Source organism: Balearica regulorum, chromosome 9 (assembly GCF_011004875.1).
Source record: "Balearica regulorum gibbericeps isolate bBalReg1 chromosome 9, bBalReg1.pri, whole genome shotgun sequence".
Classification (NCBI taxonomy): Eukaryota; Metazoa; Chordata; class Aves; order Gruiformes; family Gruidae; genus Balearica; species Balearica regulorum.
The window spans coordinates 17,327,543-17,355,244 of record NC_046192.1 but is presented as its reverse complement, the minus strand read 5'-3'; the positions used below and the strand labels follow the sequence as shown (position 1 = coordinate 17,355,244).

The following is a 27,702-nucleotide window of genomic DNA, read 5'->3' as shown; positions in this document are numbered from 1 at the left end:
GGGCCATGGCTGACCAGTCGTTGGGGTGAGGGACAGTGTGAGAATCCCCCTGGGAGCACAGGGCAGAGACTAGCAACCAGCCTTGACCGTGTTCCTCTTGGAATGAAAGCCTCAGGGCACAAACTCAGTACCTATCAAAGTTTTATTTTGTTCTCAGGAGGAAGATTACACAGAACCGTCCTTACATGATAACGGATATTTTACAGAATGTAGTATCAAAAAAGAAATATATATATTTATATATAAAAATACTTTGCAGTTACATGACACAGGCAAGAGTACAGTTCTTAGCATGTCTGCAAGTTTGACCTTCCTTAGGCCTTCTGCTCCTCTATATGCTCTACAAATGGCTTTTTGGACGATAGCAAAAGGGCAGAGTGGCTCATTCACTGTTGACTCCTTCCTTGCATGGCAAAACCAAAGGAGGAGGAGGAAGACAGGCCCAAAGGAGGCTACAGGCATGCAGAGAGGACAGCAGGCAATTTTTGCATGTTGCTTAGAGATATACGAGGGCTTTGCTGGCAAGTGAAGGAGATGATGTCCCTGCTGAAGAATGGTAAGCTCACCTGACCTTGTTCCTTGGTGGGGCTTACTTGTCTGCATGGGCCATGGAGGGAGGCTGGGGAGATACGAATACTTCAGGTGTGTTAGGTGAGTTGAGGTCAGTCTAGAATGACTTGGACACCTGCAATAGGCCAGAAGAGCCATGAACAAACACTGAACACCATCAGTAACCTGTAAATCAGCCAAATCAATGGCCTTATATGCAGTTAAAAGGGACTAAGTTCTTATAAGAAGGAATGCACTGCCATGGAGGACTACTCAGGCCCCTAAAGAAGTCGTGAAACCTCGAGGAAGGGCATTTTATCTGAAATGATTCTGCTGAAAAGAAATATTGCTTAGGTACAGCAGATGTGATGCTGTCTCGTGTGTTGGAAAACTTTCCTTGGGAGTTCTGCCATGGCTGGAAACCATTCCAAGAACTAGTTTGTGGGGAGGAGTGGAGAGGGCTTGAAGTGATAGAGGGTCGGAGAAGTTTTGGTGGCTGGAGATGAGTGTGACCCTGAGTCCAAACCCTGCTCCAAGTCCTTGTGTCCTCCGTGGGGCACCCATCCCACATGGTGGGGTAAGGGTGGCCCATTTGGGTTGGTGCTGTCTTGGCAGCCATTAGCTTTTCAGCCATGGGTGAAGTTTAGGGCTAAGTGAATGCATCCTCACATCCCTGGGGCCAGGTGGACATCACCTGAGATGCCATCAGGCAGGGACATTTGTTTGCAAATAAAAATAATAGCAAACCTCCAGGGCTCTCTCACTACTCCTTGCTTGAAAAGGTGATCCACAGCATGGGGAACTTGTGAGGTCCAGGCCTGCCCAGCTGGGTTTCCTGCACTGTTTCTGTAGCTCCTGCAGTTGCATCGTCTGATAGGAAGATCTGGCCAGAGAGCCCCAGGGGTGGGGTTAATTCTCTGTGCATGGCCCAAAGCTTTGGTGGCAGGGAAATGGTGCCTCCATAACTGTACCTTTGTCCTGGAGTGAAGGGAGGCTCCTCGGGAGTGTGGGTGAGGTTTGGAGATGGGCAGCACAAACTGAGGACACTGGCTGAGATCCTGCCCTTTGCTCCCTTCCCCCAGCTCCCTAGCAAGCATTTTCTAAGAGCGCGAGCGAAGGGATGTGGGACCAAGCGAAACAAATGACGTGGAGGGCTGGCAAAGGCTTGGCATGTGCTGAGCATCGTGGCTTCTGCTTGCGAAAGACCAGAGTCTGGAGCACATTAAACAGCAACAACAAGAAAGGGAGCTGCGGCAGCCGACTGCTTAGTCACTCATCTCTCCAAGTCTGGGTCCAGAAATGTCCACCTCTCTGAGGAGCCTGTTTTCTTCTCCACCCAGTCCACATAGTTAGAGACTTTGGTGTACACACCGTACACCTGCTTGCTGCCACACTCCTCCGGGCCACCCCATGAGACCAGCCCTTGGGCCACCCACCTCTGGGTTCCCGGGTCCTGGATGACAAAGGCTCCCCCGCTATCTCCCAAACAAGTGTCCTTCCCACCTTCGTAGTAGCCAGCGCAGAACATGTTTTCAGTCACACTGTAGTTCCCCGACCGTGACTCATAGCTGGTCTTGCACTCTGCGTGTAGCACCACCGGCAGTTTGACGTACTGCAGGATGTCAGACAGCGTCCTCATGCCCGAGCTGATGATCTCATCCACTGTGATGTTGGGGTTGGAGATACCCCAACCAGCCACCAGCCCCAGCGTGTTGGGGTGAGGCCCCTCCAGCTCATGCTCAAACTGGGGCAGGCAGACAGGCATGACGTATTTCCCCATGGTCACCTTGTCCTTCAGCTTGACCAGAGCGATGTCGTGGTTGTAGTTCTGGATGTCAAACTCCTCGTGGAGGATGATCCTCTCCACTGTCCGGTTGACGGCCTCCATCTTGTTCCTCACATCATGAAGGGCCAAGTAGACAGTGACATGCTCCTTGGAGACGGGGATGACAGTCTTGTCTCGACGTTGGGAGCGGAGCACGTGGGCAGCTGTCAGCACCCAGGAGTCTGAGAGCAGGGCTCCGCTGCCAAACCATTTGTCATTGGGCACCCGGGACATGTCCTCCACCACAATCAGGGCCTGCCAGGGGAAGAAGCCAGGCTCTGCATTTCGCCCGCCAATGATGCGCTTGATGATTCCAGGCAGAGGACGAACTGGCCGGCCGCACACTGAGGACAAAAAGGACAAGACAGTTACTCCCAGCACTTATCTAAGGAACAAATGAAAAGGGACATCCCTGTAGATTATGCCACATGGCTGGTTATCTTCAAACCAAACACTCGTGTCTTTTTTTTCCACAGAGGGCAACTCTTCTCCTTTTCTTAGTGGATAAAGCCCATCCTCCCTGCCATCTTTACCTTCTCCTGGAGAGCTTGGAGCAGGCTGGGTGTTACACCCCAGCCCTATGCTAACAAGTCTTTGGACGTATGTCTGGGAGAGGAATGCATCTGTCCTTCTGAAGGGTTTTGCTTCCTAAAGGCAGCCTCAGCTCCTTTTGTGTCTTCCTTGCCTGGTGGAACCCTTTCTGGTGGCAGCAGTTTGCCCTCCTGGAAAAGAGGCAGTCTGTTTCTGTTCCATGAGGATAGTGAGGTGACCTTGTTCAGCCCTTGTGCAGCTAGTCATGGACAAAGAGGCTGGTCTGAAGCCTGCTTGGGTTGTCCAGTTTCTTCTGTGAAGTAGAAGCCACCCTATGTTTCTTTAAGCGTGAGGGTTAAACATGAATCCAGAAGACTTCAGTGCTAGTGCTGCCCCTGTCACCAGCCTGCTACATTGGGGTCTGCCCCTCTCTCTGCTGTCTGAGCTATTTCAGCAATACTTTTGGAGCACAGAGCATGTTTCTTTACTCATAGCCCCAGAACAAATAGGTCCAGCTCTCCAAGAGTTAAATATAGCCATACCAAGCCCTCTGGATGTCCCATGCTTTCTGTGGCTATGGACAATGAGGCAATGAGATTAGAGAAGTGTCTTGTCTACGGGTCAGTAGAACCTGTTGGTTTCCAGGATTTGGGCCTCCTTTCCCCACGTGCCCATGGAAACCCCAGTCCTGGTATCTGCTCCCATATGGCACCCTGGGAGACCCAAGGGATGATCTCAGGCAGCTGTCCCAGAAGGTACCGCCAGGTCTTTGGCATAATCTACTTGCAATGATGAATGCACGTTGCTCAGCACCATCCATCATTGCATCTTTGGGGCCTGCAATACCTTCACAGTAGGGCAGAGGATCCGAACTCCCCTTGCATCTCCCCAGCACATATGCACTCTGGAGTGTGGCTGTGTGGCTCCCCTGGTTATGGCAGCTTGCCCAGAACAGGCCATTCTTCTGCTGGCAATGATACAGGACTGAAATCAAGTTGAGCCACTAGACTCCATGCTGGACCAGTGAAGGAGGCATCTTCAGAGCTGGGAGCTCCCTGGTCCTGCTGTCCCAGCTCTGTGGGAGTCCATCCTGGGTTTGGTCATGTGTAGTAAAGGCTCAGTTAGTTCCAAAAGTTTGCTCCAAAAAAGTAGCCTCCCAGCTGCCTTCTCCTTCCTCACTCTTGCTATAGGCTGTGAAAGGAAGATGTGAATGCTCTTGGCCATGAGACCATGGACTTTATAGGCACACTTCTAGCTACCAGCCCAGATGGGTCTCAGGCCCAAAGAGTCTCCACTGAGCTTGGGAAGGGTCAAGGTCTTGGTATCTGTCAGGGCAGGGCTGCGGCACATGTGGCCCTGTTACAAAGGGACGTGGAGCGCTCTTGATGAAAAGGGTGGGCTTGTGCTAATGTGCTGGACCTCTACTCCAGAGAGGCTGGAGGATTTACGCTGCGAATAATAGGCTCATCTGATGTAAAGAGTGAGCTGTTGCCCACTGGGCGTGAATATGGACAGTCAGAATTGTGTATAGCACACTATGGGACTGTGGAGGCTTTCAGTCAGGGTTAGCTACCCCAAAGCTGTATCAGAACTCCAGATGCTGAAGTCAGGCATGGATTCAGCAAAACATGTGAGCCAGGGTGGGACTTCAAGAACTCTAAGTAGTATCAGAACTTAGTCTTGGTTTACATCTATGTGATCTGTGCTCCAGATGGGGACCATGGTGCTACCAGAGTTCTTAGGGAAGCTAAGTGGAGGGATCCTTCTGCTATCTCGAAGACCTGGCAGATGCTGTGATTTCTGCCAAGTCTGCATTGCAGTAAAACAGGGCTGTGATTTAAAGCATTGTTGTACAGCTGAGCTGGTAGGTGGGACATGGACACGGCTTGAGGGGCAGTCTACACTTTGCAATTCCTCACTTTGCAGTTCAGTTTCTGGAGTGATTTGGCTGGATCCACACCACTTCATAGGCAGAAAGACCAAATGAGTAATCCTGCAGCCTCACCGTTCCCCGTGAGCTCGCTCAGCCCTTCTCAGGCCACTCAATTGCTTTCCCGGCTCCTGCGCAGTATGCCAAGAAACCCAGGGGAAAGCCAGTGGGAGGACTGGAGCCTGACATCAGCCCAGCCTCACCCCTCACTCTGAGACCCATCACGAGGTCTGTGGTCTCATGGCCATGGCATTTGCCCTCCCGGAGGAGCTGTGGCTGGAGAAGGCTCGACCGTGGGATGTTGCCTAGCAGCGTGGACTTTACTCCTGCATCTCAAGCCCTCACCACAATTCTGGCAGCCAAACCAGCATCACTCTGCTCAGCTCGTCAACAGACCCAGAACGAATGTCTGAAGAGCCCTGACGTGCTGCCTGGTTTGCCTCCAGGAGCTTTATCCAGGCGCTGTGACACGGCGTGAGGAAGAGGAGGGACTCAGCATGCTGAAGGTGTCTTTGAGAGGGTTGGACAAGGTGTGCAGGGACAGTCCTGCCCCTGGTGAACTTAAGCCTTGGGACATGGTTGGTGGTGGTGGGGCTGGTTCATGCCTGTGGCAGCACTGTGGAGGGGGGCTCCCAGGTTGCTTGGGGTGCTGATGTCCCTGGGAGGTTGTGGGAGCCAGTTTGGGCTTGCCCTTCTACGGCTGGAAGAGTCCTGATTTGCAGCAGCTCAGGTGCTGGGCTCATCCCTCTGAATCTGCAAGGGGAATCCACATCCTCCGTGGAAAGTTCCAGGACTCTGCCCCCCACGTTCCCAGTGCTGCGAAGGGAGGATGCAAAGCCTCACAGAAAGAGGGTCTGACCCCTCCCAGGGCGATGAGATCGGGGCTGAGAGTCAGCCCTGCAACCAGGGCAGGAACAACAGGAGCGGCTAATGCGGATTTGTTGTGGCTGGGATCTGCCGCTAGGAAAAATGCGACTCCGGCAGGGAGGGAGCATGGTGAGTGTCTCTGCGTGTGCTCCACTTCCCTGCCTTTCCCAGTGCTGCAAGGAATAGAAAACGTGCTTAGGCAAATAATTCCTGCATCCCAGCCCAGCCCAGCTGCTCTGCTGCACTGAAGGCCGTCCCAGGGAGATAGTTTTAGAGGAAGCGCATTCAGCCAAATATTTATTCTATTAAATTACATATCAAAAATGCTGACCAGGCTGCAAATGCTCCCACTAATGGCAGAGGCAGGCATAGAGTGGCTTGGAAGAGGAGTTTCTATTGATGGGGAGGTGGCGTGAGACATGGGGGAAGATCTGAAGAGCAGCTGGCCAGCTGCTGCCTGCAGATCCCGATCTCAGGAGAGCATCACCCTCTCTCTGGGATTTTCCATTTTCCTGAAGCCTCTCTGACTTCTGTCACTAATCAGGAGGCCTGGAAATGGCCCATGTAAGCAGCTATGGCCCCAAAAGATGTCCCCATATGCTCCCAGCTCAAATTAGTTCAGGCTGAAACATCAAGGGGAGATGCAAGGAGCAGTCACCGCAACAAGAGCAGCCACAGCCCTGGTCTCAGAGCTCCGCGGGCTGCATGGAATCTCAGGGGGTCCCTCCTCTGACCTTGCAGTCACTCAGCATGGCTGGAGAGCAGATACCCTCCATGGGGCAGATCCAGCTCTTGAACCCCAGGGTGGATGCAGCTGCAGCTCCTGCACAGCAGCTAGATCCCTGCACCTCTCTGGAGAGCTGTCCTTGGACATCCGACCACAACCCACACCCGAGGCTGCCTCCAGCCCCCCCACCTGGCAGCCAGACCTGGCCCCATGCTTGGCTATGGCCAGCCAATGTCCCGGGGACTTTTGTTTCATCCCGAATGGGCGCCTGGCCTGGAAACTTGCTGGCTGCAACCATTTCTGCCACTGCTCAAAGGCTTGGGACTTTTCCTTCCCTGTGAAGCAGTTGTTTTTTTCTGCAAGGCTCTGAGAGGTGCTAATTGCTCCTGCATGTGGACACACTGCTAATGAGAGCTGACAGTCAGCGGGGCTGGGCAGGTAATGCTCTGCCCTTGGCTGGAGCCATCTCTGGTGATGCTGAGGGCTGAACATGGCCAGTGAGCCTGAGGCTGCTGGTTTCCTTGTCTGCTGGAGTGGAGAGCTCGGGGACCCCTGACAGCCAGGATGGCTGTGACCCCACTGCTGCCCTGTACTGCCAGGGTGACATCACTGCTGCACAGTGCCACCACCGCACCCTGACCCTCTGTCTGGGCCAGCCGGGATAGCAGGAGGCCTCTGTCCCCATTGCAGCAGTTGGATATCTATAGCCAAGGCATATGGCATTGTCACCAGGGAGCAGGGTCACTGCAGAAGGTCAAGTCTGGCACAGAGGCATTCCCCCCGCCATATGTCCCTGCTCCACACCCCTTGCCACGGGACCAGCTGTCCCAGCACTAGTACCTGGTCGGCAGGACGGCAGCTTGGTCCCCAGCTCCTCGCTCCTCCATACCCCTGATGCGTCGCACGTGTAGGTGGCTGGAAGAGAGCAAAGCATTAGCTGGGCTGTGGCCCTGGCATGAGGGGATGTCTTTTGCAGTGAGATGTTGCCCAGCAGTCAGCGCCTTTTGAACCCTTTTAGAGAGCAGGAGGTGATCGCCCTTTTATGCTCTCTGGGCTCCATTCCCTGGGGAGGTGGGGGGGAGGTGGGCAGCAGTCCTGTCCCCAGTGGGGGACATGCCACCATCCTCAGTTTTATTGCTTCTGGAGGGCTGTGCTGTGCCCTCAGCCCCAGCTGGGAGCTGCTGCCCCATTAACGCTGCCAGTGCCTGTTCTGCTAATGCATGCCGGATGCCAGGACCAGATGCACGAGGCCAGTGGGTATGCAGGGGGATATGAGCAGGGAGAGAGGAATGTGAGGAAATCCTTTGGCTTTGCCTGCTGAGGGAGGAGGAAGGAGGGCTGCGGTGTGTATGCATACCCCTTCTGCTGCTCAGAGCTGGGTCCGAAGGGTGCAGAGACCTGTGGTGCTTGGCAAAGCACCTTGTGGCGTCTCTGTGGTTGTGGACCACGGGGATGAGGTGGAAACCCAGTCTGCCATGATCTGTTCAGCTGCTGTCTGTTCAGCTTTGGCTACTCTGGACTTTTGGGTGCTGGGATGGGGAGCCTTGTGGAGCCCTTTCTGGGGCTGCTGGACCTGGTGCTCTCTCCAGCAGCAGCTCCTTTCACCGAGACACAGAAAATTGCATATGCTGCAGGGAGCAGATGGCAGGGTGAGAAGGCAGAGTTCAGGAGAGCAGCCACACTGCTCTGCTGAGGCTACAAAATATGTGGACAATGCACCAGGCAGTGCTAACTCTGTCCTACCTCGTTGTGGAGTAGGATGCGGCCAGTCTGACAATCCAGGATGTGCAGATGCAGGGTACAATGTGTGTAGGCTACATCCACAGCCTGCTGCTTGCAGAGCATCCCAGAGCGGCCATCCCAAGCTCCCCCTGCTTGCAAACGCACACATGCATGGCCACGCACCCACCCACACCGTGCCGTGGGGATGCGGCCCGGCCCCACCGCTCACCAGTGCTGTTGGGGGCCATGTGGTAGTAGGGGTGCTGGCAGTGGTACTGGATGGCTGCTCGGTAGGTGGTGAGGTTGTTCATGGAGGAAAAGGTGACAAAGCCGTGCTCCAGCTCTGGCGGCGCTTTGCAGTCAGCAACTGAAAGCCAACACAGAAGTGGGGGTTGAGGTCTGTTTCTTGGGGTGTCCAGCTAGCCAGCAGGCAGATAGTGCTGGGCTTTGGCATGTGATGATGGTCCTATGGGGCAGAGCTAGGGCCCGTATAGTCCTGCATCCCCTTCTGCTAGGGACATAGGGGACACAGCCTGACGTGGCCTCAGCTGGCAGCAGGAGGCTGTCTCCAGGCAGGGCAGCCTGGTCCCCACGACAGCCACCCTGCAAAGACAGGGCACGTGTCTGGCACTGCGGACCACCAGTGGCACAGCTCGCCCACAGGCTGTATGGCCAACACCACTCAGGCTGGTGGAGACCCCCGTGCTGGGAGCCCTTCCTGAGCACCTCATCAGTGCAAGATCTCTCTGCTATGCCTTTGAGTGGGGAAGAAACTTGCACTGGCAGGTGAGAGCTGTTGGGAGATACTCCCAGACTACGTCTTTGCATCCTTTAGAGGTGGACAGGAAAAAGCAGGTAGTGATTCACTAACCTACCCTGTGCATCAGGGGAGCTCCTCTATGCACAAGGCTTTGCTGAGAGCATGGCCTCATCCCTCCTGCTCTGGGTCTTGCTCACCATACAGTGCTGATAAGCACATGCAGCTCAGGCGGAGCAACCCTAGGGCCTGGCTGTCCTGCGAAAGCAGGAGAGGAAGGACATTGAGAGTGTGGCTTGGCTGGTCTGCAGATAGGGGGAAGGCCAGCAGATGTGGCTGAGACTCCACCTGCTCCATTCCCCAGGACATGGGCAGGTTTGGCTCTGCTTTACTCATCCCTGGTGTGGGCTTAGGGTCTGGTGGTGGGAGAAGGATTTCCAGGGTGCTGTTGCCCTTCCCCATGGCTTGTCCATGGCCCCTTTTCTCCCCCAGATCCCTCACAGTGCCCTGCCCATCCTCTCCTCCCCAGCTTTTCCCCTGGATAGGGCTTGTGCCACCCACCCCGGGAAGGACCCCAGGCTGCAAGGTAGTTCATCCGCCAGAGCCAGGAGTCACCCCGTGGGAGATGCGGCTCCCCACCGCTTGGGCAGTTCACAGCACACTCGGGTGATGGTGTGCAGCCTCCCCCTGCGCTGTCCTGGGGGACCTGCCTCAGGGAGGGCAGGAACTGGGGTCTGATCCTGCTGGGAAATGGAGTGCTCTGCAGCTGGGTTCTGCCACATTTAAGATGAGGGGTTGAGTAGGGGGTGGGTGACTTTGCAGAAAGCAGGTCCTGTGGATGTGAGCTCTGTGGGTCTTCATGTGCTCCAGGATGGGAAGGGGGCGAGGACATGGGCCCTAACTCCTCACGCAATGATCCAGGCTGATGACGAGAGAATTCACTAGAAGCAGTAGCTGGCACCAGGGACGTGTACTGATGCTCAGGGTTAGCTAACTGCTTGGGTGAGAATAGACTGGTTTATAGCAAAATGCTGCAGCTCACTGTTCATCAGGGTCCCCTCCAGCCCCCCCACAGGGACAGTAGGTGATGGGATGGGTGTGGGGGTGCAGCCAGGTTGGGTGGAGGCTCTGGGTACCTGTGCCTTGCAGAGGGACAGGGGACACACAGACCCCTCTCACCAGCCGTGGAGGTCTCCAGCTGGCCTGAGCTTTCCTGCTCTCCTCCCATGGTGCTTGGGCACACAGTGCTCCTGTGCCACGGTGCCAGCAACCAGGGGACCTTAAAGGTGCTGGGGGATCCTGGGGCTTGCAGGGAAGAAGAAATAGATGTTGGGGGACCAGCCTGCCTTGCACAGCTGCTCTGGGGTTGTTTACGGCTGCAGGGCAGCACCCACTGGCCCGCACAGCCTGTCCCCTCCCTGTGTGTCCCATGGGCCGGGGGCAGGCCTGATGCCTGGAGAATGGGCTCTTGCATAAAGGTGTTGCCCCACCAGTGTCCTGGATCCTGCTGAAAGGGTGAGGGGCCATTTAGTATCTCCATCTTTGTAGGACCAGAGTTGGACTGAGCACCTCCTCCACCTCTCCCAGCCTCTGGTCCACATCCCAGCATCCTCCCAGTGAAGCCCCCAGTGCCTCAGGGAGCCAGGAGTGTATGCCTGGGGCTCTTGTGACATGGATGGGGCCAGACACCGGGTTCTGACCTCTTTCAGCTGCAACCAGCCTGAGACCAGCCTGTCCTCACCTCTGCTGGGCCAGCAGTGGGGAGCAAAGGGGAGGCGGAGGAGCATCCATCCCCCCGCGCCGGTGCCAGGGCTCGGTGCCTGCAGGAAAGAGCTGGTGATGCCAACCTATCCTCCAGGCCTCCTTGCCCAGAGGGTCTGAAAGGCACCAGGATGCTCGTAGAGAGGAGAGGAAGGAGTGTTTCTTATTTGTGACACTGGGCCAGGGAGGAAGGGCAGCAGGAGGCTGAATCCAAACAAACAAACAAACAACAAGGCGGCCATGCCGTGCTCCTTGCGCAACCACTGCCTTGGAGGGGGAGCCGAGCTGGGCTGAGGCATCCAAGCGGAGAGGGAGGGATGTGGAGGACGTGCCGGGAGCTGGCAGCAGCGCATGGTCCCCTGGCAGCAGTGCCAGGGCTGGGCAGGCACCCTTCCCATGGGGCGGCACGGCAGTGGGAAAGGGGGTCTCGACTCCAAATTTCCTTCCCCCTTCTCCAGACGGAGTTAAGAAAGCACCAGGCGCGGAAGGGTTAAGAGTGCCATGCCGGTTAGACAAGCCACGGAGATGTTTTTGGCAGCTGGGCCAGGGGCAAAAGGGACCTGCCCTGGGTACCGGACAGATCAGAGAGTGGCATCGAGACAGGGTGCCCGTCGGGGCGGCGCGGCCAGTGCAGCCTCACGCGGCCACTTGCTCCGAGCCGGCTCTTCCCTCTGTCTGGTTGTCGGCTCTATCTGCAGCTGCACCGAAAGCAGAGGGGAAGGAGGAGAGCAGAGAGAGAAAGCCCAATTAGTAGATGAGCAGAGAGAGCCATGCAGGAAACCCAGCCCCCAAAACACCAGAAATCGTTAATGAGCGCCCGGCCAGCCGTGCCAGGGTGCCACGGATGCCGGCAGTGCCATGGCCGCGCTGGACACTCGTTTGCTCTGCTCAGCCGGGGCGACCTGGGGACAGCAACAGGGAGAAGCTGTCACAGGGTTGAGTTCAGCCTCGCCAGGCCACGGAGCTGGATTTTATCCACCTTGGCTGAGAAGTTTTCTATTTTCTGCATTGCTTTCTAAAACCGTTTTTGCTCATGCCCTGTCTCTCCCAGACATCCTGGGGAGGTGGGAGGCATTGCAGTTTGGAGGCCTGAATTGCCCATTTAGGGGCTTCTTGGCTTTCCAAAAAAAGTCTTAGAAATTTAGTGTAGTGAGTCATATCACACAAGAAAGGACCAATTCCAGCCTGGCTGGAATAATGCAGGTTATCATTTCAATTTTCTCCAAAAAATAATACTTTTGGGTGTCAAAAATATTTACCTAGATTTTTGTTCTTTTTCTTTATTAGGCAACACCAGTTTTTATCTGATCTTTTCTCAAGCTGGATAAAATCAGTGGGAGACTGTGGTACTGAGACTGGTAGGAGTGGGGAGTTCCTTGGTCGGGCAGAGGCATCACTGACCCCACATTTTCTAACGAGCCCTTTCAGATATGAATCTATTTAGCAGGTCTGAGAGCCTCCCATTTTCCATTGTGAGTGAGAAAACATGAATTAAACTCCAGAAATACTCTTCTAAGGTAAGATCCACAATATCATTAAAAGAAAAAGGATCTGCCCAGATGGGGAGAGCCTGGATCCCAACATCCCTTGACAGCATCTCGTCCTGCCTCTCCTGGAAGGTCTTGGGACCTTCTCTGAGTGTGTTTGCTGCTTTTCTCCTCTCTGGGCCAGCCTTACAGCAGACTGAGCAGCAGTGAGAGCCCCCCCCCCCCCCCCCCCGAGGGCTGGGGGTGCTTGGGGGAAAGGGAAAAGTTATTATCACGTACATCTCCTAAGCCTGAGCTGAGAGAGGAGCTGGGTTAGATGAAAGAAGACATGAGGCAAATCATCACCCGTCCTTTCAAATGGCATCTCCTTTCTCCTCCTATTTTCTCCCATTTTAAAATTTCTAAATATCTGGGCGATTTTTCTTTCCCTTTTCACTTAGCTGAGCAGTGCCCAGGTTAGTATCTGGGCCCTCTCTAATGCCCTGGGTCTTAGTAGCCTGCATTGGGAAGGAAATTTGGATCAGGAACCAGATTATCCCAAACTGTCCCAGATTTATCCAACACAGCCAGCTCTCAAGAGCCAGAGTTGCTCTTTCTTTGACAGGGAGACAGCAAAGCAGCTCGCAAATCAAGTTATATGAGTAATCTAAATAAAAGCACCAACCTCCTGCTTGTGGCATTTGGAGCGAGCCCCGTTACGTTATCCAAGAACAAGCCAAAAGAGCTTTGCAGAGTTACGTAGCCTCTCTGGCTGAGCTTGTGTTTCTGAGTAAGGAACTCCGCTCTGGCAGGGCAGCTCCCTTTAGCATGAAATGATTTCAGCAGGAAAAGGACATTGGCAGGGTGGGGAAGGTTGTCCTTACTTTTGCAGATAGGGATCTTGTTACTCCAGGTCCCGTCCTTTAGACATTCAATCTGGAAGGAGTCGCTTTCCAGGTTATCCTGTGCAGAAGATGCCAGCAAAAACCACAATCAGTGTACAAGGCAAGGAAAGTCCTCCCTCCATAAAAAGTCAATTTCTTCATGATTTAGTCAAGATATATCCAGACCCCCTGGAAGAGGACTTTTCTAGCTAAAAACTGAGATAAAAATCATAACAAAAACTTTAATTTTATTGTTGCCGGCAACTCAGTGGCATGCTGAAAGCAAAAGAACTGGAGAAATTTATTCCTGTTCTAGGTGCTGGGATGGGTAAGGAGGCAGCTCTCCGTGAAGGATGAGGCTGGGAGGAGATCAGAGAAATACCCAGCTCCATGTCGGAAGTCAAAGCGGGCTGCTGGTTTGGAGGGAAGACAGCCACCCCGTGAGTCACCCAGTTCTCAGCTGTTTCCTGGAGAGGGCCTGCCAAAATCCCGGTCCCCTTGACTTGCTGAAGCTGTCCCAAAGTCCCAGAGGACCTCCTGGACTGTGGAGGCTGGCCATTGTGGGGCTGCCCAGGAAGCTGAGCCAGCGCCCGCCGAGGTGGGAAGCAGGCAGAGCCCTGGCAGCTCCCCCGGGGCTTTTGCTGACTTTTTCTCTGGCAGAAGTGCCAAGCCTGGCATCCTGTGAGCTGGCCGGCTCCGGAGGGATGCTGAGAGGGTGGCTTGGGAAAGTGACATCTCCTCTCTTCCTCTGTGTCTTTGGAAAGGAAATTTGGTGGCTCTCAGAGGGGGCTTTTTCCTTGCCCCTGGGAAGGGGGGGAGGATCGTGTGTGGGTTGTGTTCGTTGTCCAAGAAATGCAATGGCTTTGGGAGGAAGGATCCCCCCTTTCCTACCCAGATGCCCAGCTCCACACAGTCACCCCATACCTTCAGTACTTTGTATCCAGTGTTGCAGCTGATGACAACTTGGTCTTTGAAAGTGTACTTGGCTTGGGAAGGCTCAATTTTCCCATTGATTGGTGGTTGCACCAGTGGGCATGGATTTCCTTTGAATAAACAGCAAATGAAGAAAAACAAAATTCAGCTGAATTAATGGAGGAAATGGAGAGTCCCAGCTCTGCCACCCAGCTCCTGTAGCAGGGTCTGAGCATCCCTGCCCTGCTCTTGCTATTAACCTACACTAACATGGCTCAGCCAGGCTCTTCTAGGAGTGAAGAATCCAGGTCTTTCTCCCAGTCCTGGGCTTTTCCTGGCTTTGGGCATTACAAGGATGGGAGCTAATAACAGTAGCTTTTGCAATTATCCTGCCCCAAACTGCACTGCTTTGCAACGTGGTCTTGTTTTAGGGCCCATCTGGCATAGGTAAAAAAAGCACCCTTTGATGGAAGGGCTCCATGTTATTTTATTCCTCTCTTGTGATTTCTGGGACAGACACTTTCTGGAGGAGGGATCATGGACCACCAAACTCATGGTCTCCACCTGCAGGGTTTATAAAGCCCTTCCCATTGCCCAAGCCCAGCAAATAGAGGAAAGCAGCAGGAGTTACCAATTGCTGTGTACGACAGCTTCCAGCCCCTGTTCTCTCCTGAGTTGTCACTATGGAAGAGGATCTGCACGCTGTTGGTCTGGGTTTCAATGCGTCCCGGGGACTTCTCTCCACAGAAGGGGCCAAACTCCCTATGGCCAGCTTTGATCTGCCAAGGGAAAGAAGAGCAGGTGGCTTGAGGGGGATCCTTGATCCCTGAGGATTGCTTCACCCTGCAGCTGATGGATGGGGCTGCAGTGGGGTCAGTGGGTTAAGAACTATGTGTTGGGGGGGATGTGAACCGAAAGAGGGTCACCATTGGCTGAGAAGGTGAAAATTAGATGTGGTAAGAGACGTGGGTTCAATTGAGCACAGCGATCCTGCTGGCTTCACCACCCCCATTTAGACTGGGACCATTTTGGTCCCATCACCAGGGCACTGGGGAAACAACAGGAGAGCGGGACAGGAGGAGTGTGCAGAGCCCAGCTCACCTTGATGTAGTCATAAGGACAGGTCACCTCGGGGTGGTCCTCCACGTCGAAGCTGTCCTCAAAGCTCAGTGTGATGAAGAAGCCCTCCTCCAGTTCGATACGGTACAGGCAATCCGAGCTCTTGGGATAAGGGCTGGGGAAGTCGGCGCTGGCCACCACCCCGCTCCTCTGGGTGTAGAGGTTGTCGCTGCACTCCACTGAAACACAGCCATGGCTCTCTCAGGGCCCTGCAGCCACATCCCAGCCCTGACCACACTCAGGAGCCCCTGAATATGGATCCATACAAGGAGACCCTCACATAGTCAACCTCCAAAAATGCCTATGGCGTAGAGGGTCCTGGGCTGAAAGCTAATCCCAGCTAATCTACATGATGCAGGCTACATGAGCAGAGACTAAACCCTTTGATTTCTCTGACTTGAGGAGGTCTGTAGGGCTTAACTGAGGAGCATAGCCCATGGGAGAAAACACATCTTCTTCCCACACAAGAGGACTGTGGGCCTTGGGCACTCTCCAGTCTCAGGCTATTGGTTTGTAGGGCAAGAGGCACCTCGTCCCTCCTGGCAGCAAGACAGGGCAGTTTTGCCTGTGCTTGGTAGGTCTGTTGCCTGCTCAGGGACCCCTCTGTGTGACCATCCCCACATCCGAGCCGTGCCTTGGTGGTACCTTTGCAGGTCCTGTTGTCGGAGTGGAGGATGTAGCCAAACCTGCAGGAGCAGTAGTACCCGCCGATGTAGTTGTGGCAGTAGTGGTCACATGCCAGCTCCTCGTCGCTTTTCTCCAGGCACTCATCCACATCTGGGATGGAGATAACAAGGAAGGGAGGTCACCCTGCCGTGCCCCACACATCACTCCTTGTGGAGACATTTGCTAAGACACTGAGAAATTAGTTGTCCCACATGCTGGGTCACATGAGCACCCAGTGGGTCCTATATTGCCCGAGGGCTGCACACAAGGATTTCTCTTGCTAAGGTCCCCAAAGCTGGCCTGGGATGTGATCCTAGCAAAATTGTTACGCCACTCTAGCAAGCTGGTCCTGCAGGCTTAACCACTGCTTACCCACGGCGGTGTAATGGGCGTCGAAACCAGTGAAGCGTTCCTCGTTGGAGAAGTCAGACCTGAACGTAAGCCCCATGTAGGGCCCCGGGGACAGGATTACTTGCTGGCCGGGAGCCTGCTCTGTGTCTGTCGTCTCCCTGCCGCAAAAGGTTGCCAGCTCCTGGTCCTCAGCTTCAATCTGTTAGCAGAAAGAACAGGTGAGCACTTGGCTGGGTTTGGGGCTTGCCCCCTGGGCTCTGCTGAGCACTTGGAGTTTGACATGTCCCCAGTGCTCCCCAGTGCTGGTCACCTCTGAATTTTCTCTCCATGGGGCTGTGGGTGTCTGTGAGCCTGGAGACCCCGTGGTGCTTTCCTGAGGGAGATCAGGCTGGGCTTGGAGTCATGCTCTACACCTGAGAGCTCAGGTCTCTGCCTGCGCTTGCCCAGTCTGTCCCCAGCCAGGGCTCAGCTGGGGCAGGCAGGGAAAGTGTCTGGCAGCCTTTGATGGCCACAGCCTAAGGATGCAGCTCTGCACCCCTGGGTGCCCCGTCCTGCTCAGCCCTGTGCTGCCTTGACCCTAAAAATCAATTTCCAGCCATTCCCGCTGCATTCACCTCACCTTCTGCAGCCAAACGTGACCCTGGGGATGCTCAGAGCATGGCAGGTCTGACCCCCACTGCTCCAGCTCTCTGAGATGCCGTTACTGCAGTAAAGCAATTAATGGTTTCTGCAAAATGAACACGGGGACTCAGGTCTGCTCGCTCCTTTCTGTGGTCATCCTCTGACGCAGACTCTGAGAGAACAGGTAGCATCTGGGATGCAGGGAGGAGCTGGGGGGTGTAAGGGCATGATGCAGGGAAGGAGCCTCTTTGGGAGGTGGAGTGAGGATGTGGGCAGGCAGTGCGGAAGAAGGGTTGTGAAAATCAGCCCTAGGCTGTGTCATTCCCACTCTGTTGGTACCTGAGATGCTCCCCCTCACCTCCTCCCTCAGTCCAAGTGCTGATCTGGGCAGCAGCATCTGTGAGGGCTGTCCTGTTGGAAGGCACTGAACCCCAGGGGAGCCCCTGCCCATTGGTTTTGCATCAGCTCAAAGCAGCAGCTGTAATTTGGATGGTGTTTCTGTCCCCTGGGCTGCCTTGGACAAGCTTGGTCCTGTCCCTGCCACCCAGGTCCCTGGCTGGTTCCAGACCTGCAGTACCAGGCACTGTTTGGACTCGGAGCCACATGCCCAGAGGGCTACAGGAGGGGACCTGCTGTCATGTCAGCATGCTGTCTAGCCTCTGTCTGCATCCCTCTAAAGCACAGCTATGCCCATGCCTTCAAGCACTGTAAGACCTGCTGAAAACCTTCCAGTTTTCCCTGAAAACCCCTTCCCTTCCTTTTTCCTCTCCATTTTCCCCAGGACCATTTCAGCATTGACCCCATCTTCTTCTCCTGCAAATCCCACCCCCAGCCCCTGTCTCAACCACAACCTCTCCCAGCTCATTCCCAGCACCCTGCCTGCTTTCCCCCAGGAGATCTGAATATGAATAACCCCTCAGCTGAGGAATGTGATGGACACCAGCACCATGCCAGCTCCCTCTGCTCATGCCAAGCCAATGCTTTTGAGGCCGTGATGAAGCGTGCAGCCCCCCAGCCCATGCCCGGGGAAAATAGCTGCCTGCTCAGGGACCCACGGGGGGCCTGGAGGTGTTGCAGTGCTGTCCCTGGCTTGTGTGGCCTCAGAAAGGTGAGACTGTCCTCTGGCTGCATCCCGATCTCCTGGAGACCCTCGGGATGCACGGGCCAGGGAGGGTCTGGGGCTGAAAGGGAAATTTCCCAGGGCTGAACAAGCAGGCGGAAACTCGCTCACACCAGGGAAAGCCAACATGGAAATGGCAACTCAGCATGCCTTGACATTGCCTCCAGATATTTTCCATCCTCTCATACATGCTGGAGCTGGCCAGAAAAGAGAGAGACTTTCCGATGACAAATTTTGAGAATTTGGAGAAAAAACATGTGCCCCGCATTGGGACAAAAACCCAGTTGAATTTTATTTTTGTGTGTGTGTGAAACAGCGTTCTGAAAAAAAAAAAAAAAAGGAAAACAAGTAATTTGGGATCCATCTGGTTTCAATCCCTTTGAAATATACTGTGGTGCTTTAGAATCTCTTCTAAATCCGAAAGATTGTTTTGAAATGAAATACTGTTTCAGACTGAAAAACGGGAGCACCATCACCAAAGGCAAAGGAAAATGCCATTTCGGCCCCAACATGCAGTCTTGGCTGCACAAGCGTACGGCACGCAGCCTGTTCTGCATAAACTGCTTTTTCTGAAGGAAACCTGTGGGAAGGGGCAATTTCCAGCCATCTCCTCTGTGCGGGGCTGGTGGCTGTCACCTCTCCAGGGACACACGAGCCACCGTGTGAGCTCCCATCCCTCTCCTCCAGCCCCAGCCGGTGCAGGACCTGCAGCACAGTGTCACCAAAGTACGGGAAAACCTCCCCTGTGCCCCGTGTCTTGGCCCGAGGATGCTCCTGCCATGGGGCCAGCCCCAACACTGCCCCCAAAATCCCTGGATGCAGCCCTGGAGCAGCAGGATGAGGCCCGGGAGAGCCGTACTCTCCTTGCCGAAGGTATCCATGGCCCCTTATCTGTGATGGGTCCCATGCCCCGAGCCACGGGGAGCAGAGACAGCCCTCTAGCAGTAAACTAAACAGAAAGGTCATCATCCTTGGTTAATATTTGCTGCTTCTGCTGAGGACTGTATACTTTTTCGTAGATCATTTACATCCAGCGAGCAGGCTGGTAATTAAATCCTGGTTGTTTGTTTGGAGTTTCTCCCTCTCGGGTCATGATGTCGACGTTTTCACTAGAGAAGATGTGTCCCTGAGGGAAATATCAATTGCCGCAGAGAAATTCCCTATAAAAATACGCTGAAAGAATCCTCCTTTGAAAAATAAAATATAGCGACACTCTCGTGCCTTAAATTTGCCCTTGCCACTGCCTCCTGCCGTCTTCCCTGTTTCTGCTTGCGTCCTCATTCCCTCGTTAACATTTCTGCCTCTCTGGATGGAGGCAAATGGGGGACCCTCCCCAGCTGTCCTCCTGCATTTTGGCTCGGGCTGCGGCTAAGAGAAGTGGTGAACCAAGCCGTGTGATCCCCCTCTGCCCCATATTGATTTCCCCCTCTGGGGCAGAAGACAGCAAAGAAACGCTGCCCCAGGACATGGGCTGCTGGGGATGCCGGAGCAGCGATGCTCCGGAGATGCCTCCTGCAGCGGGTGGGTTAACGAAACCCTACGAACACCAAGGGGAATTTGGCCCGGCAGTTCAGTGTCTGCCGCCGGAGAGGAGCAGGCAGCTCGCAATACGGAAACGCAGCCGCCACCTCCCCCTCCTCCGGCCCTCCAGGAATGCACTAATTGGACTGATGAAGGCCAAACATACCACTTGTAATATATATAAATGGCTCATTAGGCAGAGAAATCGCAGCGCTGGGCTGAAGACACTGGGAACATGACATGGGGAGGAGACGCTCAGAGACAGGGAAGGGCATGAAACAGACCCTGCCGAGACGACTTGCAGTTAGAGTGCACGCAAGAAGGCAACACCCAGATGAACGGGGGCTTTTTGCAAAATGACTGATGCTGCTGCCGACTGTTGGAAATGAAGCAGGGATGGCACAGCCCCAACAGGAGCCTCCATCTAGGTCTCCTGCAGATCCTCTCCCCAACATTCAGGCATCCTCTCCCTGATACACATTTAGGGTCCTTTTGTGTGCAAACGTGCACCTGAGTTTCCACAGGAACAGCAGCTGTGCCGTGCAGTGGGGTAAAAGGGAGGATGGCTGGTTTCCCCTGCTGTGGACTCGGCTCCTGACCTGTCCTGCGGGTTGCTGTGCCCACATGCCCTATTTCTGGGACAGGCCTGTCCCCTGGGGGGGCTGGGGTTGCAAGGAGAGCCCAGGCGGGATGCTGGGGTGCTGATGGAGCTGCTGGCTTGCTACCATGCCTGATCCTCCTCCTTCCCCTGCACAAGGGGTGACTGTGGTCCCCAGCAGTGCAGGGGGTGGCCGGTGCCACCAGACTCCTCTGTGCAGAGCACGCAGAATGGGAAAGGTGAGCAGCAAAGCGCTGGGCCCTCCCCTCCTCCCAGCTGCCTCCTGGGATTTGAAGTGCTCCTCTTGGGACCCCACACCGCTGGGGCATGGCTGAGGCTGGCTAACAGCACCAACAAAGGATGGTCTTCTTCTGCCCCCCCCCCCCCCCCCCCCCCAGTTCACGCCAAGCCCTGATTTGTGCTTTTTCCCCCTCCTTTGAGCAGAGGAAGGTGTAGATGGGTCCTGTGCACCCTTCTTGCAGCCCCTGAATGGGCGTGCACTGCCCTGAATGAGCACTGAGCTCCTTCCCTGGCCCTGCATGGCTCCTGCCAGCACCACATCAAGCACCGAGGGTGGCCCTGGGGACAGTGCTGCCCAGCGCTTGGTACGGCGCAGCATGCAGCCCTGCCCCACGCGAATCACCCGTGGCAGGGGATGGCACACTGTGAGCCGAGGATGCTGCGTGCAAAGCGCATCTGCTATGTACCCTAAACGCCGTGCCAAACCTCGGGGGGATGCGGCTCCATCACATTGCAAATCTTTCATAATCCTCCTCCTCGAGCTCCGCTTCCTGGGGTGGTGGCACAAGCTGATGCTCTGCCTGCAGCCCTGCCTCCCTATTTTGGCCTATACCCCTGTTTCCCCCTCAGCAGCCCCTCACTGGGGCTGGCAGAACCTGCCTCCTGCGCTCAGCTGGGCCCCTGGCCACCCCTGAGCAAATTTATCTGCAGCCACTGGTTTAGCCTGAGATGCCTGGCCAGCTCCTGGGCACCCACACACGGGGTTTGTAGGAGTCCTGCCTGGGTGAGCACAGATCCTCCGTGGGGATCTGCAGAAATGTGTCCCAAGTGCCACACGTGGGCAGAAGTCTGAACACAACACGAAGAGGTGGATCCCAGGGAGACTTGGGTTATGTCAGGGGAGATGGGACACACAAAGTGTCGCACACCCCTCTGCTCTCCTGCCCCCATGCACAGTTGGAGAGACCCATCACAGACAGCCCCTGGGCTTGAAGGAGTGAAGGGAAAGCTCTGTGGGATGTGCTGAAACCTGCCAGGTCTCAAGCACATGCCATCCTGAATGGAATCGACTCAGTGGTAGGGACTGGGTTGGAGAGACATAACCCCACAAGGACTGTGAGCCAGCAAGGACTTGCCATGGTGTGACTGGGGAGAAATCCTCTCACCACAGGCCCCAGCTTCACTTCAATCAAGGAGCTGGTCCCAAGCTGGCTGCCAAGCCCTCAGGGGCTGATTTCATTCCAAGGCTTGACCGAGAGATGTGCAAAACCTCATGGACAGGACCCAGGCTCAGATCTCCCTAATAAGCTCAGTGATTTACTCTTGAAGGCCCCTCAGAGGTCAGGATTTCATTTCCCATCTCTGGCTCTCCATTGGGATTTCATGTCCCAACTCCCTGCCTCTGCCACTGCACTCCTCAGTGATGCTAGTCAAGTCACTTAGCCTGATTTCCAGGTCACGGCCACAGCTTTCAGGGTGCTCTGGGCCAGTGCTGGAGACTTGTGTGCAAGTGCTCAGTGCTGGGTGACCCCAGAAAGGAGCTGAGCAAACCACAGTGAGACCCCCTGCAAATGAGGAACCCCCAAATCAGCTGCCTTGGGACAGCAATGAGCCAGGCAGAGGCTGCTGAGGAGCACAGTGGAGGCTGCGAACCAAAAGCCCAGCACGCATGGCTGCTCTGTCCCCATCCCTCTGGACCTGGCAGGCAGCTGAGGGCGGCCATCCAAAACCCGGGGAGAGGCTGTCTCCAATGCACCGGGGCCCAGAGCTCGGCTTCCCGAGGCAGCACGTGGCTGGTGCTTCCTACCTGCACGGGGCTTCTTCAGGTGGGTATTTTGGGGGGCGGTTGTTCCTCTGCTCCTCCTGGCTCACTTCCTTGCTGCAGTACCGCTCCTCCTCTCTGCCATCCCCATCTGCACAAACAAGCCTCCTGGCCTGTGAGCATTTCTTTAGGAGCCATGTTCTTTTTCTATATATACACACACACGCATATATGTGTATATATATAAATAAGCAGCTATTGTTTTAATTAGCCATTGTTTCAGAGCTCTGGAAACTGTTCCCTTCTGAAGACCACCCCGAAGGCAGAGATCTGTGCGGATTTACAGCTCGGCTCACCCTGAGCTTGCCACTCAGGATGACTTTCTACACTGCTCGAGAGGTCGGGCGCGTGGGCAGCCAAGGAGGTAAGGAAAGCAAAAGCCAGGGCATGGCGGCTTTCTGCCTGGCCTGAGCTGGGTCCCCACCTTGCGTGGGGGCTGTTCAGCCCCTATTTTGACCTCCTTCTTATGGCAGTCAAGACTATGAAGACCCTGATGGAGACACTGGTCAGACCTGTGGTCAGAACAAAGAAGAAGGTGTTTCTTCACACACACTCATAGGCATATAATCGTATATTTAACCTGTGCAACTCTCTGCCACAGGATGCTGCAGAAATTAAAGTGACCCATGAGTTCAGAAAGCAATGGTACAAGTTCGTGGAGGGGGAATCCACTGAGCGCCATCGAATGCAGAAATACCACCTGTGGCTTTCTCAGCATCTTCACTGGGACTGGCAGAGTATTACAGAGAAGCACCTGTATGTGTTGGGTCTATAATTATATTCTATAGCCATGCACTGTTGGTCTCTGTCAAAGAGCAGGCTGAAGCTGAGTTTACATCTTGCGCTGATGTAGACAGAGGATGGACATACAGACCCAAGGAGGAAAATAGCCATGGAGTCGTTTGTTGCTCTCCTTAACATTTTCTAAACTGATGGTTTAGCAGCATCAAGATCACACCCCTACCCAGCAGAGCAGCCTGCGGATCTCCCGTAATCCATCCATTTTCAGCACTTTTCAAATGTAATTCTGTGGTGGAGGCTCCGCAAGCTGAGTTACAGCCCTGAGCAAATTTAGACAGCTGAGATCTAAATCCCTGTGAAAAATACCGCCTTCTTATGGAAATCCAGCGGCAGGGAGAGCTATGGTGCCAAGTTGGCACCATGGCCAAATAACAGGGAGCCTTATGAAAAAGGAAAAATGAGCAGGGGATGGGGGGGGAGGAGGGGTAAAGCTTGGAATGGGGAAAGTTTCCAAGAAATTTGCTCCTTGAGCTTATTGGGTTTTTAAAGCAATATATCTCTATATATGTCCCTGGCCCTTGTGCTTGGAGAAGATCCAGGAGAAGCAGAAAGAACTAATCAAACCTCAATGAGAGCTGTTAGTAGCAGAATGAGTGCCAGCACAAAGGGGAAATTAAAGCAGTGAACAACAGATCCTAGAGGGAAAAAAAAGCCCAAATCTTTGCTTTGTTTTCTTAGGGCAAGAAGAAAAGAATAATTTCGATTAGCTGGCCACTAGCACCAGGGCTGAGTTCTGCAGTTCCAGACCTGGGTGCAACCTCCGCCTGCCACCGGAGGGGCAGGGTGAGGCTTCTGCTGGGCGATGGGGTAAGGCATGTTCAGCCAGGGAAGCCTAGAAAGCACCTGCTTGCTACTGCTGGTCTGCTAGAAAGCACCAAACCTGACCAAGTTCAAAGATATGGAGAACCCAGCTTGTCCTGGATGCAAAGGAGACCCCTGTGTGGACAGACTTGTGGTACAAGACACAAGGACGCTCTGTGGCACTGCAGTTTCTGATGGGTTACTGCCCAGCAATGGAGCAAACTGAAATCTGTTGTGCTTTTGACCATGGCAGCTCCTGGGGAACCTCCGTAACTCGTTTGTGCTGCAGGTATTTGCCAGCAGTGCCCCCAAAATTTGTACCTGAGCTATGAAATGGGTTGAATCCAAAGGAGTCTTTGGGTCTGTGCCCTGCAGCTTGTGGGAGGCTCTGCTTGCAGACCCCAATTTGCAGCCTCAAACTCAGTTCTAACCTTTCCCTTTTGCTTCCCTGGGGTGTGGACAGGGTGTCCCAAGAGCCTGCAAGCCACAGCCTTGTGGGATGCAGGCTGGCTGCAAGGTGCACCCATGGCCTGGCACAGGGTGCCCAACTCAGGGGTCTTCCTTGCACGTGACTGGCATCAGAGTGGCACAGGCTGGGGGTTTAGCCACAGGGGTTTCATCAGCCCATGGGTGTGTAAATCCCATTGTGTTGAGTGAGAATTAGGTGCCCAAATACTTTCACAAATCTGGTCCTCCGTGGCTAAGCTCTGAACCTGGTGTCCTGCTCACTGTTAGTCCAATGGATATTATCAGCTTACCTGTGCTCTCCTCGTTGTCCACTGGACTGACAACTCCTGTGCCCAATAAATGGGGAAAACCAGCTTGTTCCCAGCTTTTCCAGCACTATCCCCTCTAAGCTGGCCAAACAGGACTGTTTATGCCACCATCTGCCCCGTGATACCACAGCTCACCTTCACATAGTCGTATTCACAGAGGTAGGATGACTCCAAGTCAAAATGCATGAAATACAGCTTGATTTTAAATCCGTCGGGCACAGAGATGTTCCATGTCACTTCTGAGTCGCTGGGGTAGGAATCAGGGAAATTGGGAGAGTGGATCTCCCCAAACATGTCCGTCAGCTCGATGGCATCTGCCGCACAGAGCAGCAAGGCACAAAAGGACCAGGTCAGGGGGTACCTGGAAAACACATGCGAGGAGATGAAATGAAACTCTGGCAATGCCAACAACTGTTGAGGGCTCAGTCTCTTTTCCTAAGTGGGTCGTGTAAGGTCACACCCTTGAAACGGCCAGGAGAGGTGATGCAGCACCGTGTCACCATGAGCAAACTCCCTGCCAAGCTGCGGGCAAATGGAGGTGAGGGTGGGGGCTGCATGTGGCTCCCAGGAGAGGAAAGTCCCTTTGGAGGGTGGGTGACGCAGGCGCCATGCGCAATGCAAAGGCACCTCCACAGCTCCCAGCCAGCTCCGGGTGCCGTCAGGAGCTCGGTGTTTCTCATGCTTCTGGGAGCAGCAGCTGCTGGCAACACGTCCTTTAACTAATGGGGCTCTGATGGGCAAATCTTCGTTTAATGGAAGAATAAACACAAGTATGCTTAATAAAATAATGATGCTTTCTAAATCGGTTTAATGAAAGCATCATGGCAATAACTGCTAAGTATCATTATTATCATAACTGTTTAGCCTCATCCTGCCAAATTGGGATCATTGACTCTCAATAAACAGCACACATCTTTGCAGCTGGGCAAGGATGGACCGGGGCCCCAGCAGTGTAACCCAGCTTGTTACTCTCCACTGTTTTCTGGTTTTCTCCTCTCTTTGCTTTGCTTCTCTTCTTCTTTTCTTCTTTCTTCTTTTTTTCTTTTTCTTTTTCTTTTTTTCTTCCCCCCCTCCCCCCTTTATTTTCCTTTCTTTTCCTTTTCCTTTCTTCTTTTCCTCTTCAATTCTTAGGGTACCACTCACCCCAGATGGAGAAGCACACAGAAGTTGAGATCCTTACTGATCTTTAGTCATCAGCTTTGAAAAAAATCTCAGCCTAAAGAGTTTGTCCCAACTTATTACCAACTTGTTTGTCCCAGAGGAAGACAGAGAGGACAGGTAAATCAGTGGCAGTCCAGTTGACCTCACACCAGCCTTGAGCTCCATTTGAGCATGGACATGAGCATAAACCGAGTATTTCTCTGTGCAAGGGGAAAGCAACACCTGTGCTGGAGGTGCAAACACCAAAGCCTGTGCCATTGCTTGGGACTCAGAAAGAGGAGCAGACCTCAGGATCTTTACACCCAGCGGAATGCACAAAGGAAAAAAAAACATGCAGGAAATTAGAGCCATTAGAGACAAAAATTTCCGCTTTCTAAAATAGGTACTAAGGCCTGGAAAAGGCTCGTAGGTGTGTATTACAGGCGCTGGAACTACTCACATGTACACGTACACCCAGTTTCAAAATCAGGGTTTGATTTAGGTATGCTGGTGAGGAAATTGAAGCTATATAAGTGGATTATTTTTAACCTGTCTGTGTTCTTTCAAAACTAGGGCAGTAGATTTCTGGGGCTTATTTGTGCGGTGCCATCACTTTTCCCAGCTCTTCATTACAAAGCAAATTTAATGGGAGCTGGGAAATTTGGATCGATTTTTCTTTCAAGCAGAGTGAGGTTGAACATGCCCTTTTCTGACAGTTTGTCTGAAACCACAAAAATGTGTGAAGGGAAAATCTGTTTCTCCTCTGGCCAGAGTACATGCACGGGGCTGGATGCTCAGCTGGTGTAAATGGGCATCACCTCCTCGACTTGAACAGGCCGTTCGCCGGTGCAACTCTGCTTTCCCTTTAAACAGGGGAAGCAAAACAACATCAAACTTCTTTCCCATGCCAGGAAAGTCTTAACCTCACGTAAAAGTGATAAACGACCGTGGCGTGCACAGAAACCTGAAGCCCGTGCAGCACATCCAGCCTCGCTCGCACCTTTCGCCCATGGACCATGGCGGAGCGGTACGCCCGGCTGCACGCCCGTCACCCGAGGCTTCCATCAGCTCTGCCGGGATGCCGGCACGCAAGCCGGGCTGCAGCACGAAGCCGAGGCATGAGCAACGCCTCGTTTGCTTGCAGATGGGGAAACCGAAGCCGTGGTCATCAGAGGGAAACCTTCCCCGGCGGGATGCTCCCCCCCCCCCCCACCCCCGCTCGGCCGTGCCCCGACACCACGACGTGCGGGACCCGGGGTCAGCCCGTGGCGGAGGTACTCACCTCATTTTGCTGCCGGGAGGGTTTGCCGGTGGGTTTGTCGCGGAGGATTGCTGGTTGGTTTGTGGGGGATGGCTTTGCCTCCTTCCAAACGCTCCGCTGTCCGCCTTATCTCTGTCCGGAGATTTGTGAGCGTGTGTGCGCCTATGTGTGTGTGCGTCTGGAGTTGTCTGGCATTTTCCATGCAGGTCACGCCTTCCCCTGCCTGCAACCGTTCCCCACATCCCCACAGGCACGCAGGCAGACCTGCCTGCATTGGAACCGTCCTCCCCGCCCGCCGCTCCCTCCTCTCCCGCCGCGGGGCTGCCCGTGAGCTCCAGCAAAAGCCGCGGCATTCAGCGAAGTTTTTGTCTTCCCTAATCTCCAGAGTTTTGTGTGTGTGTGTGTGTGTGTGCCCATGCACATTGTGTTTTCTCTCTCTCTTTTTTCTTTCTTCACACACCCCCCCCCCCCCCCGGCTGCTTTGCCAGATGGCTAAAATTTGCCTCTCAATAGGGTCGGAGGCTCCAGCAAAAACAGAAGGCAAGAACGTGTGAAAAAAACCTGTGCGGGGATAAATAGCTTTAGTAGTGGTGCTGCAGCTGGGATCGGTGCTCGGGACTTGCTTTCGGCTTCTCTGCTCAGTGCCGTGCAGCGTTTAGGACGGGAATCTGGTTTCCAAGAAACTTTCGAGTTGTGACAGTCCGAATAAAATCAAGACCTAGTTTGCAGCCTCCTGCAGAACTGAGGAATTGCCGGGCTCAGCATTTTGTCCCAGAGCAAAAGAGCAGCTTTAGATGTGGACTCTGCTCGGGAGTGAGAACTTTAAACATTAAAGTTGCAGGTTCTGAGCCTGACTCCCTCCTGTCGAGGAAACAGGTAAAAACATGAACACTCCCCACTAAGCCACGGGAGATTCATTTCTCCTCCCTGTGCC

At 54.1% G+C, this 27,702-nt stretch overlaps 1 protein-coding gene across 4 annotated transcripts; it reads right to left on the bottom strand.

The window, feature by feature from the left end:
• Nucleotides 1-139: 139 nt before the first annotated feature.
• MASP1 (MBL associated serine protease 1) lies at nucleotides 140-27,079 on the bottom strand. Of its 4 annotated transcripts, XR_012836791.1 has the most exons (12): nucleotides 26,790-27,079; nucleotides 24,503-24,728; nucleotides 16,089-16,266; nucleotides 15,696-15,827; nucleotides 15,033-15,229; nucleotides 14,563-14,710; nucleotides 13,944-14,062; nucleotides 13,020-13,098; nucleotides 8,381-8,518; nucleotides 7,270-7,344; nucleotides 1,297-2,718; nucleotides 140-685 (listed from the first exon to the last, which is right to left on the bottom strand). XR_012836791.1 is itself a non-coding variant. In XM_075761268.1 (11 exons), exons 1-11 carry the CDS (start codon nucleotides 27,008-27,010, stop codon nucleotides 1,823-1,825), a joined length of 2,409 nt encoding a protein of 802 aa, XP_075617383.1. In that variant the 5' UTR covers nucleotides 27,011-27,079; the 3' UTR covers nucleotides 140-1,822. The 4 variants fall into 4 exon arrangements, 3 of the variants coding, with proteins under 3 accessions (XP_075617383.1, XP_075617384.1, XP_075617385.1); XM_075761268.1 differs by having other exon boundaries at nucleotides 140-2,718; XM_075761269.1 differs by lacking the exon at nucleotides 1,297-2,718.
• Nucleotides 27,080-27,702: the final 623 nt, after the last annotated feature.

What these genes read in the sequence shown, in the direction of transcription:
- MASP1 (XM_075761268.1), bottom strand. Translation starts at nt 27,010, where the DNA reads ATGTGGGGAACGGTTGCAGGCAGGGGAAGGCGTGACCTGCATGGAAAA. An exon ending in GTCCTTATGACTACATCAAG is followed by an intron (nt 14,711 to 15,032) that starts GTGAGCTGGGCT and finishes TTCCCTTGGCAG; the next exon opens with ATCAAAGCTGGCCATAGGGA. An exon ending in GCTGCCGTCCTGCCGACCAG is followed by an intron (nt 2,719 to 7,269) that starts GTACTAGTGCTG and finishes TTTTGTCCTCAG; the next exon opens with TGTGCGGCCGGCCAGTTCGT.